Here is a 22,797-nt window from a genome sequence, read left to right as displayed (position 1 = left end):
GTTGATGGATGGTTTATATATTTAAAACCAGGAAGAAGTCAACATAGTGCTAAACACACTGATTTTGACAGATGTATTATAAAGACATGATGGATAACATTAAGCCTCCGCGGCAGGTTGAAACAATGGATATTCTTTACAGCTAAACTGTCTTCCAACTTTTTTCTTAACATTTGTACTTTTACCGCCAGTATAAGTGATTAAGAGATTCTGTGCATCACCCAATGCCAGCTTAAATCAGATTCGTGTCTAAACTTCTCTATGAAAGATTTTGCGACAAAACGTCAAAAGAAAAAACTCAAACCTATAAAAAAATCATTGAGAAAACATGGACACAGCAGATCCATCCACTTTAGATGACCACGTGCTTACTCTGGCGTATGGTGCATATCAATTGAAAATAGCCCCCGGGTTACATAAAAGAACATTTCTCACAGCTGGACACAAGACAATTAATATTTCTGCGCATACAGTCGGTATCCGTCACTACTTGGGTATGTACTCCGCGTGATACAAAACTCCACTTAAAATGTGATCTCATGTCAAATTCTACATCCGTATTGAACGTCTATAGCTTAGGCTTCGAGGAGGACGAAGACATTTGCAGGTGCTGCATGGGCTAATAAAGGTTTTAATGATAAGTCTAATATTTTACATAATAATTTATGTCAGAATCACGTAAATGATAAATGTCTTAAAATTATTCATCAATAAAAGATAAGGATATTCGATTATCAATCTTATAAAATGACATTTTCAACACATTCAGAAATTAAATGGTGCCCATAAATACGAGGCCGGTTATAGAAATAATGCTTGTACAAAATAATAACAGGAAAAGGTTTATGGTAAAAAAAACCATAATAAATAATTTTTTATTTAGTTTTCTGCCAAAGGTACATCTTTAGATTATGTGTGAGAAGGACACTCTTTGTTGTAAAATATTGTAGAATGATTAGTGTTCCGGTTAGTTGTAGTATAAAATACAGCTTTACACAATGTCTGACATGGAAACTATTAAAGCATGCATAGAAATAAATAGAAATCAGATACAAGATATATTTTTTACAATATGAGGGACGTACTTGTTGAAGACGCGATGCCATTTGGCCTGATTGGCCTATGTATGTTAACCTTCTCCCTTAGAAGACATCTCTCTTGTTATCATACCCAAAGGGTCATAAACAAAACTGAACAAATTAAAAGTGGATAATACCAAATAAAATCAATATCATTAATAGGAAAATATTGGCCTTCATTGATCACCTATCCTGCAACTTCCAAAGACCTGTGAATTTAATTTTTTGTCATTGAAGGATTTTTAACGCAATACAACATTCAATGTTTGCGACTAACAACATCCCATATTCAGAATTTGAATACTGCACAGTACGACATATATTTAGATAGTTTAAATACCATGATAGCTCGAAAACAATTTGATAACCAAATTCAGACATGTCCAATGACCGCCTTTTTCCAACGGTAATTGAAAGAGTTATGGCCGTTTATTTCAGTGTCTGCACGATATCTCGATTAGTTTTCAATGGATCAACTTCAAACTTTGAAATTTATTACCATTAAGGAAATGACAAGTTGGATAACCGCGAGTTTTGGCTTTTGATTAACAGAATTATGGCCCATTATTTTAATCACCTAAACAGTGTCCGCTCGATATCTCCAGTAGTTCCCAACGGATACATTTAAAACTTCATAGGGAGATTTATTATCACCATATCTCCGACAAGTTTGATAATCAAAATCATTCGCCTGTAATTTATTTCATAATGGCCTTTGCCATATTGAGATCATACAATTAACTAAAAAAAAATGACGTCAGTCGTTCGATCACAGGTATTGACTTCATGATGTCTTTATACTGCTTCGTAATTTTTCAATTAAGTTTTCCAATAAACTAATTATAGTGTTCAATTTAAGTATTCTTTACTGGCGAAAAGCATACCCTGTAACCCCAAATGTTTATGAAATTGGAGACATGATAAATGTCATCTCATGTTCTAAACGTCACATCTTAAGCAGTAATTCGGCCACTGAATCTTTAGGTAACCTCATGGTGATCTGTTACGATAACCATTCGTCCGACGTCATGCGTTCGTTATTTTTTTTAATGATATTAAGATACGTTACATCATAGGCTTATAGTACCTAATACCTTCCTAAAATGCTGGATTGCATAAAATATGGAAATAACAATTCCAGAAAACTTCAGTCACAAATACTACACACTTATTCACACTGTCACCGACTTTTATATCCGCAGATTAAAACAAACATGTTACTGTTGATTATGTGTATAGATTTTTGAACTGGTTTATTTGTTCCAGTAGTTTGTTTTCCTCAAAATGTCATTTATGTATATTGCAGATTAAATTTAAGCTCTAAAAGCAAGTGTCATCGAACTCTATTACATAAGTAGCTGAAAAGCTCTTATATCAAGCATGTGTTGGCGGCTTCATGGTGCAAAAACATAAAACGTTCCCTACTACCGTGTACTGTCGATCAAAAATCCATCTTCAACTTTAAAACCAAACAACATACATACATGCAACAGATCCCAGAGGGGTAACGCCCCCTCCATAGTTCGATCTTTATTTGCATCCTTTCCGTTCCTCTCTACTTTAGCTTTTGATTAAAGGAAATTCTTAATTATAGGGATTCTTCCATTAAGGGTCCTTCCATCAGGGGTTCTCCCATTAGAGGTCCTTCATTGAGAGAATGTTCCTTTAGGGAACTTTCATTAGCTGTCCTTCTTTCAGTGTTCTTCCATGAAGGATTCCTCCATTAAGAGACATTCCATTAGAAGTCCTTCCATTAGAGGTCCTTTGTATTAGGGGTCTTCTATTACGGGACTTCCTTTAGAGGTCTTTCCATCATGAGTTCTTTCATGAAGGGTTCCTTCTATTAGGGGTCTTTCCATTATAGGTCTTTCCAGCAGGGGTCCTTCTAATAGAGGTTCTTCTATTCGGGGCTCTTCAATACGAGTTCCTTCCATAAGGGATTCCTCCATTGAAGTCTCTTCTATTATGGGTCCTTCCATTCGGGTCTTTCTATTAGGGGTTCTTCCATTACAGGTCTTTCGTTTAGAGGTCCTTTCATTTAGGGTCTTTCCTTCAGGGGGTCCTTGCAAAAGGATTCTTCCATTTGAGGCACTTTCATTAGAGGTCCTGCCTTTATTTGTCTTTCCATTACAGGTCCTTCCGTAAAGGGCCCTTCCATAAGCAGTCCTTCCATTAGTGGTCCATCAATTAGGGGTCTTTCCATCAGGAGTTGTTCCATTACGATCCATCTATTAGAGGTCCTTCCATTCGGGGCTCTTCCATGACGTTCGATTAGGGGTTCGTTCATTAGGGATCCTACCATCAGATATTCTTTCTTGTGATTTTCTTCCACTGGGGGCTCTTTCATTTGAAGTCCTTCCTTTTAGAGGTCCTTCCATTTGAGGTCCTTCCAATTGGGGCTCTCCCATTGGAGGTCCTTCTTTTAGGAGCTGCTAATTGATGGACCCCTAATGGAAGGAAACTTAATGCAAGGACCTCAAATGGAAGAACCTCTCATAGAAGATCCCCTATTTTTGTGCAGCAAAAACTACTTGTCATCAGTTTTTTTTCTCGTTGAGTATGTTTTGGATGAAATGGAACTACAACTGCATCTCGAGCCAAACCCTCTTTTGATGTTTTTCGCATTATGTAGTGAACCGCCAGATAAATTTTCCTATTTTTTTTCTGTGTAACCTGATCAGTTTCCTGCGTCGTAGATATGAGGTTTGTACGACAACTGTCAAATTGAATGCTAAGAGCGAAAAGGTAGGTCTCGAATGTGCTAAAACATCACAAATTGGCTTTCATTGAAAACTTGATGAAAATTTTAAGTCTCTCCCTCCCAGTAAATGGTGGAAAATTGTCAATTCAGTGTTCAAAACCAACAATAAATCTTTCTCTTTACCACCATTGTGTGACAATGGATACTAAAGAAGTCATTCCTTTGCTAAAGCTGAATGTCTAAATAACTATTTCAACTTTAACCTCTCCCACTAGTGTTTCTGCTATACCTTATACTATTGACAATGTCATTATTTCTGAACAAGATATCAATGATCAGCTTTGTTTTTTACTAAATGTTAAGAAAGTACCAGAGCCTGAAAATCTCCGAAAATAATCAAAATGCTTGCTCCCTCTATCCCATTACCTCTCATGCATTTTTAATAAAACTCTTGAGACAGGCATTATACCTTCCAATTGGAAATGTTCTAACGTCACTGCTATCTTCAGAGGAAATGGGATAACCAATTACAGACCTAGTTCAGTGACCTCGTGTTTTGCAAGATGCTAGAAAAGATTATACCTAAATGTTTGTTCAACTATCTTTCTTTATCTGAAATTATATCACAACATCAGTCAGGAATTATGCCTAAATATCCAACTATTAACCAACTGCTTTCCTATATCACAATATAATTAGTAGTTTAGATGATAATAAAGAGTTGTGATTTGTATTTTGTGATATACGCAAGGTATTTTATAGAGCCTGCCATGAGGGTTTATTGTACAAGCTTATATCATAAGGAATCAAAGGTAATGTTTTAAGGTGGCTACAAACTTATTTATCTAATAGAAAACAACGTGTGGTGATTGGCGGTTTTGCCTCAACCTTTAAATCTGTTAATGTAGGAGTCCCCCAGGGCTCAGTCCTAGGACATTTTCTTTGTTTACTGTACATAAATTGAATCACTGACCTTGTTAATAGCTCTATTAAATTGTTTGCTGATGATACCTCTCTGTTTATAGTTGTCAATGATAATCCAGTTGAAGTAGCGGTGAAGTAGACGAGTCCCATGGAAATGATTAAAATTCTATAAAAATTAGGCTAAACAATGGGATATTCAGTTTAATCCATCTAAAACAGAATCAATAATATTTACGAGGAAAACCATACCAAACCATCCAGATATTTATTTCAACAATCAACTAGTCACAGCCTCTTCCGTCCTCAAGCATCTAGTTTTAGTATTCAGCAAATAAACACATGGATTTTATGTATCAACAAGCAAATAAAAAATATTCTGAGACCTCTAAAAAAATCAGTCAGACAGAGAGTCCCTTTCAATACTATATATATCTTATATCAAGTAAATTCAATTTTAGAGTATGCTGATGTTGTCTGGGATAACTGTCCAGTCTAGGCTAAAACTCAATTAGAAGATATAAATCTTGAGGCTGCAAGGTTACGCAGAGGTACCTTACTTGAAAAAACTTTGATCAGAGCTGGATTGATGTCCTTGGATTACAGAAGGAAAAAGAACAAAATGATCTTAATGTACAAAATCTTAAACAAACAAATCTGAATATTTATTTGATATTATCCAACATGTTTAAACAATTTTGAAGAGTCAAGGAATCAACTTCGAAAAAAACAGAATTTTTAATAAACTTATTTGTCGAACTGTAAGTTAAATGGATAGTATCTTTCCAAACATGATATCTGAATTTAATAAATTAAGTAATTACAAAACTAATATTCACTCTGTAAGGCACTTTGGAAAAAAAACAAATCATCCAGCTTGTAAGAATAACATCATTGTTAGAGAAGGCGAACTAAGAAAATTATATATCATTCTCTGTCAGCTAATTCCGCAGGCTGGTACCCCAACTGAAACAGCTCAACATTTCTTTGTTGAATGCCCTAGATATATTAATCCTAGACAAAGTCTATTACAAACCCTAAACAACCATAATCATAACCACTGTGAACTAAACTATGTTTTACATGGCTGCCCAATCTGTATATATATTTATGTATGTATGTCTATGGTGTATTATGTTTATGTCTGACCACCATGTTGTCTTGGGAGAAGACGTATACAGGCTCAAGCCTGCTATCTTACCCTACTGATTGTTTATATCAATAGAATATTCTGAAATCAAAATTACATTTTCTTTACCAGACAGTACAACCACAATTCTAGTATTCATATGAATGACCAATAACAACAAAATAAACATGACAAATAATTCCATTAACAACAGAATATATTTAAACAAATAAACATTTCCTGTCAGCATCTTGATCGCAAAATTTCTTTATTTTGCTGTTTGGCCATTTTTAGCAGCAAAATTTAACTACTTCTGAATTATTCCAGACACACATTGTCGAGAGGTTCTGTGAATTTAATTTTTAGTGTGCGTAGTATGTCTTAAGCATGTATCGAACTCGAATCTACACCAATCCTCAGCGGCTATCGTCTTCCAGCATCAATATAAGTTCAATAATAAGTTTAGAACTGAAGTCTCAGATTAGATATGAACTGAATACAAGAGCAACCATATTTCTGTAATAAAAATCAGAAATCATTTTGAAGACATCTGTTCTAACTTTCCTTATTTTCATCTCACTGAAATAACCCATGGGATTAAACACAATTAACTACATATTGGTAACCGTCTTACTTTAAACACTGGTAATTCGAAACCTTTGGTATCTGGTACAAAACCCCTGTCTGACGAAATACCTGGGACTCCTAACAGTATATTGCCTACAGATAAATGTTTTAGCTGTGACCATCATCATGGTTAGTGTCTCTGGGATAGCTATAGTAGCAGAAACACTTAATTATCTCAATAAGCAGAGCAGGAGAAATGCAAGAGCAAACAAAAGGATTTCCTTTTGATCTCAAATTCTCAAAAAGATATTAACACCAGATGACCTTGGGTTGGCCATAGAGTAAAATGTCTCAAAGTACCTTCCTTTGTTTTCGTGGTGTTTGAGTACAAGGCAATGAAGTCAATTTTGTGCGGTTCGTCTTTGAATTGAAATTTTCCCCATACCTCATCAGTCAGCCTGCTGTCTCCCAATAACGTTGTTCGTGATGGATTTTCTACCTCATTAATGCTTAAAGGTAAGTCGATGTTGAATGTGGATGTATGATAGAATATGGCTTTTATGATGTCAGACTATAGTCTCTGCCATCACCTTTTTTGCCATATTGCCACTCTTGAATTGTCAGATTGTTGAACAAGTGACACTAATGTTTATACTACATCATCTGCTTCCTTTTTTATGAATTAGTCCACATTTTTATGATCACCCATGGTCACCCTCTAATCTACCTCTACTTCTGAGTCTATGTCAGTGGATATTTCGATGACGGTGTTGTATTCTGGTCTCCATTTCACCAAACTGTACCAGTTGTCCAAGAAATGCCAATGTTTACTTTCATTTCGACATGGGCACAATACTGGAACTCTTCTGCAGCTCTCGAGGGAAACTGAAATATGTATTTGCCACAAAGCCTCTTCAGGGTTCTAAGATTAACCTCTGGAAGAGGTTGATAATATTTTGTCTTCTTGGCCTCTGGTAAGAGGTAAGGCGGGCTGATCGAGGTTATGAAGAAGCCAAGAAACCATTTCACTGTTCTTGATTCATAGAAGCATTTACTAAGTGCAAGAGTATACCCTAACCTGGTCAGTACTTGCACTAGTATGTACACAATCTTCCTTGCTTCTATATACGAGTTTCCTCCCTTTTACGTCGACACCCAGAATCCGTCATTAATGTTTTGTGAGTTAAGGATTTCTTTCTTCCGAAAATTATCTTTACCGACATTCCGACCGCTTGGTAGGGAGAGTCTTTCCATCCAAAAGGAAGACTGTGGTATATCATGGTGTAATCGTCAAACTTGATGCCAAAAAAACTCACAAGATCTTTTAAAAAGTAGAATGTGGTCATTACCAGATTTTTCATCTAGGAAGATAGTATAGGTATTTCATCAATCATCCTATAAATATATTTTAGAATTTCTAGTTTAAAGGGTTAAACTTTGATCTACAGGTTGAGATAACGTTCATCATGACACAATCTGGGTTAAGTTGGTTCAACATGTAAAGGCATGATAGCTTTTGGTAATACTTCTCCTAACTTACACAGAAGATTGACGGAGCCACTCTCTATTCTGTTATACAGCTCTCACAATAAATTCGGCATGACCTTTACAGTATCCGGAGTACAAATATATCTACACCATTCATTAACCATCTTTTAATATTTTTGCTACTCTCCTCATCATATCCTTGCAAAATATCTTCCCCGTTAGACAGGTTAAAAAGAAGTTGAGCGGTCATAAATCCCAACGGGTCCCTTTAAGGGAACTTATAAACATGAAATTCTGCATTCAACTGAGAATATTGACGGGTATCAGGGAAGAGAGTTCCACCCTCCAATGTAACCCATGTTGGTTTTTCCCTGACCTTCATAGCAATAGAATAAAAACCACTTTCAGGTTCCCATTTTGGAATACATCCAGCATCCTGCAATCATCCTTCTTGCATTTTTGTAATATAAAATTAATGCATGTGATACGGGACCAGAACATTACACAGCACAGTAACATTGAGATTAGGTGGAACTCCCTCACCTGCTACCCACATGAATTAATTCACTAAGGTATAAGTGTACTTCAGGCAGAACAAGAGGCAGTTCCAGTATCTGGTACATAAGCATGATATATTATCTAAACGAAACAGTCTTTCTTTGTCTTGCTCAGAATGTTACTTCTGTTGAATCTCTTTGACCTTGGGACTATCCCTGACCTGGTGGAATGAGCTGTCACAAACAAGGCATGCTCATGTTAGACGTTATCCAGGCTGCCTAAATCAACCCCGCCTGCTGTATCCCTAATTGAAGGCAAAGGCTTTTTACCCTCGGCTTGAGGTCAACTACCTTACAAACTACTGTGAAATGTTTCAGGACATATATTCTCTCTTCCAATTTACCAGTCTTCAAAAATGATATAAAAGACTTCGTGTGACTGGCAATACACTGTATATGTCACTGTAAAATGACAACCAAATGGTCGATATAGATTTGAAACTGGCATACATACCAAGCTAATATTCCATTCCGCCTTACATTACCGACTGGTGAAACACTTTGGGTCGAGCAGTCCAAAATAAAATTATATACACACGTATAATTGTCATGGTCATTTGTGCAAATTTATCGAAAACATTAAGTACGTAATACACTACGATCCATAGTGCAGGACATCGATCGATTTGAGAAAATTGTCTCTTGATAAGCAACCATAAAAGTCATTGCCAACCTTTTTCCTTTATCACGGGTAAAATCGTGTTATACTTACCTGATAGTATCGATGAATCCGCTGTCCTGCATGGATGAATAGTGAAGATGGCCTAACTTCCGGTTGATACGATAACCGCTGGGGATCGTATATGTAATCGTATAAACACCTCTGCATATACCGAAAGCAGTTTGGTTTCGATTATGTTGCTTAACGTCTTATCAACCGCTATGGTCATATATGGACTGCCTCCTGGTGTAAGTACGAGTGTTGAATGCCTTTGTTTCGAAGATTGCTATAACATCGAAGGCCTCCAGCAGAACATCAATACCTTCAATGCCAGGGGACAGAACAGGCGCGAAAGCACAACTACAGGCCAAAACGTAAGGCAGTGTGAAAGGTGAAACAAGTATTAATTTTAACGGAACCCGTTTCCATTAAAAGTACACCTTCAGTCCTGAATGACTCTTATTATTTCAAAATAGGGAAGGTATGCCTGCGGAACAGAACGACGTTCACTTTTAGGAACCTGAGAAAAACATGACACTGGCAGGGACTAACCCCCTGAGCCTATATTTTTTTCCAATCACTATCGTATTTCAAAAGTCATACTACACCCGCACACAAATGTCCACCAAAATCGGACATTAACTGAATTTCGACCAATCAGAGGTTCATTTTGCTGAATATAAAAGACGTTAAAGGTGAAAACGTTTTGATAAAGCAAGGGCCAGCAAAATGGCGGACATCTTTCCAAATCAGAAAAAAAGGAAGTTATTCTGTTTACACTTCTAAAGGCTATATCAGTATTAATCCCTCAAAGTTTCTTGAAGACCTTCAGTTTTGGAAGGAATATGCTGAATACCTTTACGGCGGAGTAAAATCTTTTTTTATAGATATCTGATTAGAAAGAAAAACAGTAACGAGAAAAAAATATTAAGACGACACCTCTGACATTGCACATACGACACGTAAGTGAATTTAAGGTTTTCAATTTTCATGAGGTAATACTTACCATAACTTTAGTAAGCAAATACGGTACCTACACCCATCTTTGTATCCCAATAACAAAAGATTAAAAAATCCCACCCTCCCTACGATCCATGAGCCATCACAGCAGAGACAAAGAGTGATCTCCCTTCCTCACAACCTTTATGGAGCACCATTGAGGGGCAGCCAGGCAGAATACAAAGTGGAGAGAATAGGGTGGGTCTCCATAAAATCATGGTAAGTATCACCTTATGAAAATTAGTTTTACATGAAAAAGCCTCAATTTCATTTCAGTAATAATTACCATAACTTTAGTATGCGAATTCGTCCTCGTGCCAGAGGGTTGAAAGGGACCTCCCCGTGTAGGAGATAAAAATCTGCGAAGGTATCCATGTCCCGCCAGAAGGCTGGAAATATGACTCCCTTGATGGACAGAAACAGACGGAATCCAGAGGAAGTGGCAAACAGGTCTATAAGAGGTCTGTCACACACCTGACAAATTCCTTTGAAAATCAAGGGACACAGCTGTCATTCCGTCAACACCGGCTGGCAGCGCATGGAGAGAGTGTCCACCAACACGTTCAGCATGCCAGGAAAATGCTTGACCGTGACAGTCAACTGAATCTCCTAACAGAGAAGAAGAATGTGAATGGCGAAAGCGCACAGGACGTGAGACCTGGTGCCCCCTTGTCTCTCCAGACACGCGACAACTGTAGAGAGCTGTTCCCCGGACCACTCCTCCGAGCGGCATTGGCCGTCGAGATAAGCTCCCCATAAGCTCCTGTCATAGGCACGTCCGTTAACAGGATCATAGAGGGGACATTCTTGTTCAGAGGCACCCCGCGGAGAACGTTCTCCTGAATGATCCATCAGCGAGCGAACTCCCTAAACCGACTGGGTAAGAGGAATCCAGGCCTCCCACTTCCTGGATGACGGAACCCAGGTGGACAGGAGGAACATCTTGAGAGGGCTGATGTAAAGCCTCCCTAGGGGGACCGCATCTGCCAGGGAGTTGAGATACCCCAGAAAACTTAGGAACCAAGGCAACTTGACATGCGACCAAGCGATGAAGGTCAAAGCCCTGACCTTCTCGAACTTCTCCAAAGATGGAAGACCTTGCCGTTGCACGTGAAGCGGAGGAACTTCTGTGCCGTCTTCTTGCATGGGGATATGGAAGTAGGCATCCTTCAGATCTACTGAAGTTGCACACATCCCATAGACCCAGACATAGGAACCTCCTCAACCACGCCCTTGGCAAGCATTGTCTCTACTTCCTCCTGGAGCGCCCGAGCCTTATAATACATCCTTACACATCACGTGTTGCGGTTTCACATTTATTGTAGATAACTTCATGCAAAAGTGTTTGCTTATAGATATGTCACCGGTATATTTGGCAATTTATAAGGTAATCGCATATATCTATTTTAAAGATGCATGAAATAGATGGGCAAAGGAGACTTGTCCTATTGGCACTCAATTTGACATGCTTTGAACCTTGTAGTTGTAAAAATGTAGAGATCAACAACAGTGGCTGGTAGCCATTAATTCTATACAATGTATATGGAATACTTGTCGAATGAAAGCAATGTTGCAATTTGACAAAAATCGATATATAAGTAATCAAATAACGCAGTTTGTTTGCTGATAGTATTTCACTATATGTTAATTATCAATACTTGTGTCCTTATGTCACAGAACAAATCAGTTTAAATTATCATTTTATAGTTTTGTAGGAATGATATTGGTATTACATATACAACTGAACATCTAGTGATCGGCCTCTCTGTGTCAAGGCATAACAAAGACAGAAACACTGAGGTAAGATGATACAATGCAGAACTAGAAATTTTGATATTATGCTCGCTCATATACATATGGTATCTATTTAATTATAAAAATGGTGGTCACTGTTCAAAAACATGTGAAATATAGATAAAAGGAGGGCGAAATCGTACTAAAATGCCTGACGAACTGGTGTGAAACTACAACGGGCTATTCACAATTGCACTCTCCGTGGTTATCATATAACATTCCACTTGGTTATTCTATTACACTCTTCTTTGTTAATTAATTACATTCTCCGTGGTTATTCCTACACACTCTAATCTGTTAATGCATAACACTCTTCTTGGTAATTCTATTTTTCTAACTCCTAGTTATTCCATGATACTGTCCTAGCTATTCCATTATACTGTCCTAGTTATTCCAATATACTGTCCTAGTTATTCCATTATATTGTCCTAGTTATTCCAATATACTGCCCTAGTTATTCCAATATACTGTCCTAGTTATTACATTATACTGTCCTAGTTATTCCATTATACTGTCCTAGTTATTCCATTTCACTCTCCTTAGTTATTACATTATACTGTCCTAGTTATTATACTGTCCTAGTTATTCCAATATACTGTCCTAGTTATTCCATTATACTGTCCTAGTTGTCCCATTTCTCTCTCCTTGGGCATTTCATTATACTGTCCTAGTTATTCCAATATACTGTCCTAGTTATTCCATTATACTGTCCTAGTTATTCCATTATACTGTCCTAGTTATTTCATTATACTGTCCTAGTTATTTCATTATACTGTCCTAGTTATTCCATTTCACTCTCCGCTATTATTCCATTATACTGTCCTAGTTATTCCAATATACTGTCCTAGTTATTCCATTATACTGTCCTAGTTATTCCAATATACTGTCCTAGTTATTCCATTTCACTCTCCTTAGTTATTTCATTATACTGTCCTAGTTATTCCATTATACTGTCCTAGTTATTTCATTATACTGTCCTAGTTATTTCATTATACTGTCCTAGTTATTCCATTTCCTCTCTCCTTCCTAGTTATTTCATTATACTGTCCTAGTTATTCCATTATTCCACTGTCCTAGTTATTCCATTATCTCTCTCCTTAGTTATTTCATTATACTGTCCTAGTTATTACATTATACTGTCCTAGTTATTCCATTATACTGTCCTAGTTATTCCATTACACTGTCCTAGTTATTTCATTATACTGTCCTAGTTATTCCAATATACTGTCCTAGTTATTACATTATACTGTCCTAGTTATTCCATTATACTGTCCTAGTTATTCCATTACACTGTCCTAGTTATTTCATTATACTGTCCTAGTTATTCCATTATCACTCTCCTCTCCTTTATTACATTATTATTAGTTAATATACTGTCCTAGTTATTGTCCTTTATTCCATTTACTGTCCTAGTTATTCCATTATCACTGTCCTAGTTATTCCATTATACTGTCCTAGTTATTCCATTATACTGTCCTAGTTATTCCAGTTATTCCAATATACTGTCCTAGTTAATCCATTATACTGTCCTAGTTATTCCAATATACTGTCCTAGTTATTTCATTATACTGTCCTAGTTATTCCATTTCACTCTCCTTAGTTATTACATTATACTGTCCTAGTTATTCCATTATACTTCCTAGTTATTCCATTTCACATTATACTGTCCTAGTTATTCCATTACTAGTTATTACATTATACTGTCCTAGTTATTCCATTATACTGTCTCTCCTAGTTATTACATTATACTGTCCTAGTTATTCCAATATACTGTCCTAGTTATTCCAATTATTTCATTATACTGTCCTAGTTATTCCATTATACTGTCCTAGTTATTCCAATATACTGTCCTAGTTATTCCATTTCACTCTCCTTAGTTATTTCATTATACTGTCCTAGTTATTCCAATATACTGTCCTAGTTATTCCATTATACTGTCCTAGTTATTCCATTATACTGTCCTAGTTATTCCATTTCACTCTCCCTAGTTATTACATTATACTGTCCTAGTTATTCCATTATACTGTCCTAGTTATTATTCCATTATACTGTCCTAGTTATTCCATTTCACTGTCCTAGTTATTCCATTATACTGTCCTAGTTATTCCATTATACTGTCCTAGTTATTCCATTAAACTGTCCTATTATTTCATTATACTGTCCTGTCCTAGTTATTCCATTATACTGTCCTAGTTATTCCATTATTCCACTGTCCTCTAGTTATTCCATTATTCCACTTAGTACTCCTAGTTATTTCATTATACTGTCCTAGTTATTCCATTTCACTCTCATTATACTGTCCTAGTTAATCCATTATACTGTCCTAGTTATTCCAATATACTGTCCTAGTTATTTCATTATACTGTCCTAGTTATTCCATTTCACTCTCCTTAGTTATTACATTATACTGTCCTAGTTATTCCAATATACTGTCCTAGTTATTCCATTATACTGTCCTAGTTATTCCATTTACTGTCCTAGTTATTATTCCATTATACTGTCCTAGTTATTCCAATATACTGTCCTAGTTATTCCATTTCACTCTCCTTAGTTATTTCATTATACTGTCCTAGTTATTCCATTATACTGTCCTAGTTATTTCATTATACTGCCCTAGTTATTCCATTTCACTCTCCGCTATTATTCCATTATACTGTCCTAGTTATTCCATTTCACTCTCCTTAGTTATTACATTATACTGTCCTAGTTATTCCAATATACTGTCCCAGTTATTCCATTTCACTCTCCTTAGTTATTACATTATACTGACCTAGTTATTCCAATATACTGTCCTAGTTATTCCATTTCACTCTCCTTAGTTATTACATTATACTGTCCTAGTTATTCCATTATACTGTCCTAGTTATTCCATTTCACTGTCCTAGTTATTTCATTAAACTGTCCTAGTTATTTCATTAAACTGTCCTAGTTATTCCGTTATACTGTACTAGTTATTTCATTATACTGTCCTAGTTATTCCATTTCACTGTCCTAGTTATTCCATTTCACTTTCCTTAGTTATTACATTATACTGTCCTAGTTATTCCATTATACTGTCCTAGTTATTCCATTGTACTGTCCTAGTTATTTCATTATACTGTCCTAGTTATTCCAATATACTGTCCTAGTTATTCCATTTTACTCTCCTTAGTTATTTCATTATACTGTCCTAGTTATTCCAATATACTGTCCTAGTTATTACATTATACTGTCCTAGTTACTCCATTATACTGTCCTAGCTATTCCATTTCACTCTTCTTAGTTATTTCAAGGTAAAACAAAACCGACTACGCTCATATTTATTCTTTATAAAGATGATCGCAATGCATCATACTTGGAATTATTATGTAACAGTTTCCAACGGAGAATCAATACGCTCTCAATCATTTCAACAATTATATTATTGTTTTCTAAGGTCTCGAAAACGAATTATTGTCATCCCTACTGCCCTCCAATCCATGTTAACGGGACCTCCATTGTCTTGAGTTGACTTGAGAGTACCTTCTTCCGGAGAATGACAGTGGTTGTTGTAAACGTCACCTAGCATTCATCCCTAGTCCTAATTATCATCATCATATGATGTGGGATTACTGAATCGTATAAGTGCCACTTAGGTTAAGTTCGGAGCACGATACGACCTTCGGAGTCAGTTAAACGCATTTTCTGGACTATGTGACCCACTCAACTTATTAGCCTGTCCAAGTGATATTGTAAATAACCATGTACAGCTGTTTTGTTGGACACTTCCACGGAGGCTGTACGACATGGATTCAGTGAAGCATTGATACTGTTTTTGAGACGTTTTTTGGTTTGATGTTTACCTTTGTGTTCTTGGTGAATACCGACATATTATAACAGCCTGCGCACCAAAAAAGACTGTAAGGCAAGTGGATTTTATTCATTACTACAATTTTACTTGCGCATTTAAAAACTGGAGATAATTAATCAAAGTGGTAACTTTCAAGGTTACGTCATTAGCAAATAAATGTACAACTTAACGCAAAAGTTTTATAACATATGTTACTAGTAACTGAGCGAATCCCAATCGAGGCGTTAGTCGAGTTTAGGATGATAAAGGATCTTAGCCCGTCCCGTTATAGGTAATATATTTTTTATCATATCAATTACTCTGAAAATTATTCAATACTTCAATACACGGCGTATCCCGTGGGATTCTCAAACTACCCAACAACCTCTTCACTTTTAAACAACGTTTGGGTAGTGCCGCATAAAGGCCGCACATTTTTTACCTCTCAAGAGTGCGGGGTCGCATTTTCGTTGAAATTATTTTTAGTTTATTTTAAACATTTTTTATTCAACAAAGTTTTAAACGGATTGGGCACAAGTTATTTCAACTTATAAAACGCCTCTCCAAAATACAAACAAATAAATACAATGTACATAATACAATCATGACAATACGTAATTCAAATCAACAACAAATGACTGTTTCTAGAAAGAGAGTGGGGAAGTAAGGGTGAGGGAGAGAGAGAAGGAAAGGGACGGGGAAGAAGAGAGAGGGAGAGAGAGAGAGGGGGGGGGTGAAATTATAACAACGCTATAGCCTACGTTTTCGTTGAAATGCACGGTGGTTGTAGGTGCCACCTACGCCTAGAGGCGGGTGCTAGACAGATCGGGCGAGATAGAAAAATGAGGTTACTGTCCTTCTTCAAAGTTGATTATATTCTCTGAATGTATAGCAAGGCAGGCGGAATTCTAAATTGTAATTAAATGAGCAAAGGTGTGTAAATGTATTAGATTACAGCGTCACCTGAGATTTTCGTCTTGTTTAAGGATAGAAGGAATTTATCCCTATAAATAATCATGACATCATTCATTAATCTCTATTCCCATGTTTATTCCCACCAGTTACAAATTGACACAGGTTGGGGAAATCAATCTTGACGTGATTAAATAACGCAGTTGTCTATGTGGTGAAAAACCCCTGACATCAATGTTATTTGCGTCGCTATATTCCTCACCTCCGCATACAGCTCAAAATACCAACATATTTTCTATAATTTGATTTGAGGAAAACGAGATGTCCTTGAACTTGAATGTCAGTTTTAAAAAAACAAAAAAGTAAGTAAAAATATTTTTTTTCCGCGAATGCTTGCTAGTGACTCATGAGATCGTGTCTATGATTGGATACTGAAATAAACTTAAAGCGTACCGCCGCGTGAATGAGGAAGAATAATTAGAGTCTCGGCCACAACATTCCAACCTGTTGTCTAATGTATTGAAATTGTGGCATATTAGAACAAAGGTTTTGAACTTTTGATTTTGTGAAGAAAAAAAAACGGAAACAAGAAGAACTAGTTTTTGTAACATTTCATTTTCGACTGCTTTTTCTTTCCAGGTATACAACGATTTTCTGAAGAGATGTTGACTGGCGCCTTACCCGAATATTCAACGTTTAGCGGTACTGGTGGAACAATCACGTCACAAGGGTTGCCACATGATAATCTGTATGATACTACATCATCCAGCAGCAATGCAACACAATGGTATGACTTTACTACAATTACTCCCGACATTTCTAATGTTACAAAAACTGTCAATTTTCCGGATTTGCACAAATTGGAATGGGAAAAATTTCTTGACAAATACATTCCTGTGGTGGTGTATCTGACAATACTTTGTGTGGTCGGGTCTATTGGAAATGCGCATGCGTTTCTCGTTTACTACTTTCGTTATAAGACTTCGAACCACAAGATGTTTGTAGTGTGGTTGGCTGCCGTTGACTTCGTTGCCTGCACTTTCAGTATTCCATTCGAAATCATGGACGCCCGACATAGTTATACATTTACATCAGTAAGCGCGTGTAAGGTGTTCCGTTTCCTGAACCACTTCGTCAATTTGTGTTCTGGTATACTACTTGGAGTAATAGCAGTAGAACGCTACCGGAAAGCATGTGTTCCAATGGGGAGACAACTTTCTGCTAAGGAGGCAAAATATTCATGTTTTGTTACTGTCATAGTTTCGATTGTTTTGTCCATCCCAGCTCTTATCTTCTATGGACCAACATCCAAACCTGTTGACAACTTTCCGGAGATCATCGGATCCGATTGTACTGTTTCCAAGCTGTATAAGAAAACATTTTTTAAGATTTATTCTTCTTTGCTACTTTTATTGTGCACTGTTGTCTTCATTGTCTGTGTCGTTACTTATACATTCATAGGACGCGTTCTATATCGACAAATGAAATTTCGACGTGCGTCTCAAACGGCGTCGCCAAAGCAACGTCTCAGCAGCTTATCGTCATGCAGAGGTGGAGCAATCAGTTCGGATGGCGGGGTAACGACCACACTTAAAAAGGACGAATACTCTGCACAAGTCCATGAGGACGAATCAAGTTATGGCGATCATAACCGGAAATCATTGACGAGGTCTCTGTCAGCAGTGTCTGCCTTCAAAATGTCAGCGAAAAAAATGAAGATTTTTGACAGAAGTAAACAGATCACTTTTATGTTTCTCGTTGCAACAGCAGTATCGTACGCGGGCTACCTTCCTCATCTCGTCCTCGTCATCATACAAGGTGTCAGTCGCGCAACATACAACAACATCTCAGTTTCAACAGGTGCTCTTAGTTCAATTCTCATACGAGGGTATTTCTTGAGTAATGTGACTAACCCTCTTGTGTACTGTTTCCTTGACGACCGTTTCAGACGGGAGTGTAAAAAGATGTATTGTCAGTTGAAGCACTGCTTCAATCCTAAGCGTTTTAACTGATTACATAATGGCGAGGGCCAGCAATATATTATATATATTATAAGTGTATATCTGTTCATGTCAGTAACTTTTATATTCAATGTTGTTAATACATGTATTTGAATTTTGTTTAACAATTCAAAGGCAATTTAGAGCAATTGATATTTGACAAGGATGTGTTAGAAGCAAATTCTCTCATTTTGATTAATTTTCAGGTAACTGGTGGAAGACTAAAAACTGTTAAACATTTTGTAAACTATTTTAAGCTTTATTCGTGTGTACAATTATTTGAGCTTTTTATAACCTTTCAACAAAATCGCATTAGCCTACAACAAAACCAACTTCAGACAGACAATCTGAACACTAAATAGGGTAGTGTCATCAATTTTATTAGGTCAGTACGGACGATTCACAAGTTTTAATAGTTTTGCCTTCTGACGCCTTCTGGTAAAAGTTATATATAACTGAATAATGTTACTGGTCTTCAAAATATTGTGAAAACTTCATTCCTTCTTTTCCCCCATTTCCCGTTCTTAAAGTGACAGCTTGATTATAGGCATTATTGTAGTAATGGTGATTCAATTTTGAAATGTATCGGAGTTTCAATTTACATAAAATGGATTTTCAATCTATTTGAAGAGATTTACGTTAGGCATAATTTGTACTTGTAGCTAGCTTTAGATATTATAGGTGCGAAAAATCTAGTCAGAGATGGAAATATGTATAAAATATCACGGACATGGTTTTTAAAAATTAATATATAGAGATAAACTCCAATTAAAACCAACTGCGACACAAGCTATCAGCTGATATTTATCACTCTTGCTGGCCCGGACGGAAGCGTGGAAATCTGGCATGGTTGGATAGATAACCACCATATCTTTTTCACTTCCGCTCGGGGATTTGAACCCCAGCCGTCTATAATATAAACTTTATTTATTTTACAACAATTGCGAAACAAGTTATGTTAACTTATACTAATCACTCTTGTTGGCCCGGATGTAAGCGCGCGAGGGGTCTTATTGTAGGAGGAAACCGGAGTACCCGGGGAAAACCCACGTGGTCGGTCAGGTGACCCCTTACCTTTTCACGTCTGTTCCGGGAATCGAACCCCGGTCGACTAGGTGAAAGTTGAATGCGTTATCACTACGTCACCGACTACCGTAATTGATATGTAAACTATGAGTTTGTTGTCAAATAGGACCGAAACGAGGTTAATTATACAGTCGTTTTTACACGTCACTATTTTGAATTTTAAACATTTATATTTTTATCTCCTGACTAACGCAAACGATAATTGTTTTGACAAGGAGGAATTTTACAGACTTTGGAATTCGGATATGATGAAATACATTGCTTTTTTTGCTTACGACAATTTAGAGCGACTCGGACACTAGCAGCATTTCGTTTTGATGTTGTTGACATGAGCGCTGTAGCAAAGTAAAAAACAAAACGTTATTTTGGCGTCGGGCGTTGGAATTTGGTAAGCTATTATGACAACTTTGACTATTTTATAAGGAACAATGACGGCTTTGTATGGTAAATACGGTTATTTTACAGAGGAGAGGGGTCACATGATATAGGTATGAAAATTGTAACACTTTCAGCAGCAGGCATAATCGTATAAGCATGAAGAATCCAGGTTAATTAGTCGAGGACGAAATCGGACAAGTGTGACATTTAGAGTTATTTTTATCTGTGGTACGAAGTTAAATAAGTAAAAAAGCTAGGGATAATTTGTCCGAGACATGCCAACTAAGGTCGTTATTCAAGTAAACTATTTAGGATTATTTTGTCACAGGGAATGAGTTAGCTAGATTTGACAACCGAGGTTAAATTGTCAGGACCAATGTGGGACAGTGTAGATTATATTGTCGGGCCGATGAGATCATGATAGCTATAAAAACGTGGATTAACTTGTCAGGCAATTGATCGGCCTAATACAAGTAAGATTGATGTTATCGCTTAGGTTGTCAATAACAACACTAATTTACCTGCATTTCTAGCATTTTTATTGGACTTTTGCTATTGTCAGATAAAAAGTATCAGTGTTACATAATGTAAAATGTAACGCAGTTTGAACGATAATGACGACACACAAGGAAATATACATCACGATTCTTTGTTTTGCTCTCAGATTTCCCCGAATTCTCACTGCTCTCCTCTTCCAATTTTATATCTATGAAAAAAATGTGTTTGCTACAAAGAAACGTAATAAGTGATAATATATTACCAATGATCAGATACATTACAAAGTGATCTGTATATATGTACGAGACCAGGAAATGTTAAGACCTATACATATTGCTTAGCCGATGCATTAAATACGACGTGGTCCAGAGTAATTCATTGTTGAGGTTTTGTTTTAATTTCATTCAACTTTCAAGTGGTTTTATTTTTGTGTAATTGTTACGTTACGTCCAATTTACAGCTAAGGTCATATAAGGACATGTCAAATTTGGGTGATGGAGGAATACGGAGCTCCTGCAGAAAAACCATCAGCTTGCGGCAGGTACCTGGCGATTTTCCCACATGGGCTTCGAAACCGCGGTCCAGAGGTGGAAAGGTAGTGACAAAGACTGTCAAACCCAATAAAAGCTGTATCACACCTTTCATAAAACACATTGTTACATAATTTTTTTAAAACCTATAAATACGGATCATTTCGATTGATGCTTGTGAGATACTGGTGCATGTTTTCAAATATTGCGATAACAAGCAGAGTGATCTTACGACTTTTCGCTTACTAAGAGACAAACATTGAAACTACTTAAGTTAAAAGTAAACCGCAGAACTAGATTATTTTTTTGTTCGTTTAAAGTGACTAAACTGTTAAAAACACGTGAAAACGATATATATATTTTCCAAAAGCGTGTTACAAAACTAAGACTTTCTGTTAATTACTAAAATTAATAGTCATTGCAACCATTTTTATTGATATCTAAAAAATAAAGAATGTAAACAGTGCGGTCTTGATCTAATTCATACATTACTGCTCGTAACCCTGATGCTGCGCATGCGTATAATCCCAGAAAGAAGCAATATGGCGGACGCAAATACGAAAAAGCGACGAGGACCTAAAAGTCACCTTACAGAAAGTGCCAGAAAGCGTAAGAGGAAGGAGTCAGACCAGAAAAGAGGACTGGAAAGAATTTATATTCGACAGGAGATCGATAGATGGCGAAAGATGAAGGAGGATCTTGGACTGAATACGGATTCTGAATTTGCGAAGCTTCTCCTTGACTGGTTAGCTTAAAGTTAGCCATAAATTTATAACGTATCCGCCTGTCATTGATTATAATCCAATATCCAGTGTTTGACGCGTGAATATGTTATGAACAACACTATTAAGAGTGTTATCTGATAAATGTTAATGAAAATAGTTGTGTTATTTGCTTGAATTCACTATCAACAACATGCGTTTGTTATTGACTGCAAAGTGGGGCCCAATTAGGGGTATTCGTTCTAAGTGTAAAAATATGACGGTACTGGTGTTACCCTAAGAATAAAAAATGTGATGATAAAGGTAGCCTTCATAATAAACAGTACAAGGTCTATTAATGTGTACAGACAAAGTATGTATTTCTGTGCATTTCTGCACAATGAATTTTTCGCTATTGTAATTACCCCCTTTGGGACCCCACTGGTATAGCGCCCGCGATTGACATAGATAATTCCCACACGAAAAAGCCTAAACAAAACGAGTTTCTAAGATTGATTGTTAAAAATTATATATTATAACACTATAGAATCATTTACTCAAACAAGAATTAGCGGAAATGCGCAACAGCAAGTGTCATACATAAGACATGTGCGTTTGTTTACCTCGAAATCCATTTTTTCTTTGCGGCGGAAGTAAACGACTTCGTCACGTGACAAGCCATACGACCCACTCAGCTTTCTTCGTAATCAACCGAATATGTTTACAAACTTAGTCAAGATAAACAATGTTCCGACGCCGAAAATATGTACAAAAACAACAAATTTGACGCTATAGGCGTGTGAATCGCTTTATTATGGATATATTTTATTATGCATAACCCGAATTCTCCATTTCCCGATGTTGAAATCTAAGGTAATAGCCGCTTTAATTAAATGTTAATATTCAATATAAACACAAGCTCCATTTAATCGTATAAGATCGTATGAGATGGCTATCAGCTCCAATCAAAGTCCACTACAGACAAGTC

The 22,797-nt window shown here is 36.6% G+C and overlaps 1 protein-coding gene and 1 pseudogene across 2 annotated transcripts; one reads left to right on the top strand and one right to left on the bottom strand.

Moving 5' to 3' along the window:
• Nucleotides 1–6,687: 6,687 nt before the first annotated feature.
• On the bottom strand, nt 6,688–10,954 carry LOC132545329 (uncharacterized; annotated as a pseudogene).
• A 4,713-nt stretch (nt 10,955–15,667) lies between these two features.
• LOC132545301 (cholecystokinin receptor type A-like) lies at nt 15,668–21,485 on the top strand. 2 transcript variants are annotated; one of them, XM_060208978.1, is made up of 3 exons: nt 15,668–15,779; nt 17,256–18,476; nt 21,039–21,485. In XM_060208978.1, exons 2-3 carry the CDS (start codon nt 17,279–17,281, stop codon nt 21,050–21,052), a joined length of 1,212 nt encoding a protein of 403 aa, XP_060064961.1. In that variant the 5' UTR covers nt 15,668–15,779; nt 17,256–17,278; the 3' UTR covers nt 21,053–21,485. The 2 variants fall into 2 exon arrangements, with proteins under 2 accessions (XP_060064961.1, XP_060064960.1); XM_060208977.1 differs by lacking the exon at nt 21,039–21,485 and having other exon boundaries at nt 17,256–20,952.
• Nucleotides 21,486–22,797: the final 1,312 nt, after the last annotated feature.

Source organism: Ylistrum balloti, unplaced genomic scaffold, assembly GCF_031769215.1.
Source record: "Ylistrum balloti isolate Yb309-2 unplaced genomic scaffold, AGI_CSIRO_Ybal_v1 Utg369840, whole genome shotgun sequence".
NCBI classification, from domain to species: Eukaryota; Metazoa; Mollusca; class Bivalvia; order Pectinida; family Pectinidae; genus Ylistrum; species Ylistrum balloti.
The sequence above is the reverse complement of the archived record's forward strand: the minus strand, read 5'-3'. Positions and strand labels throughout refer to the sequence as shown.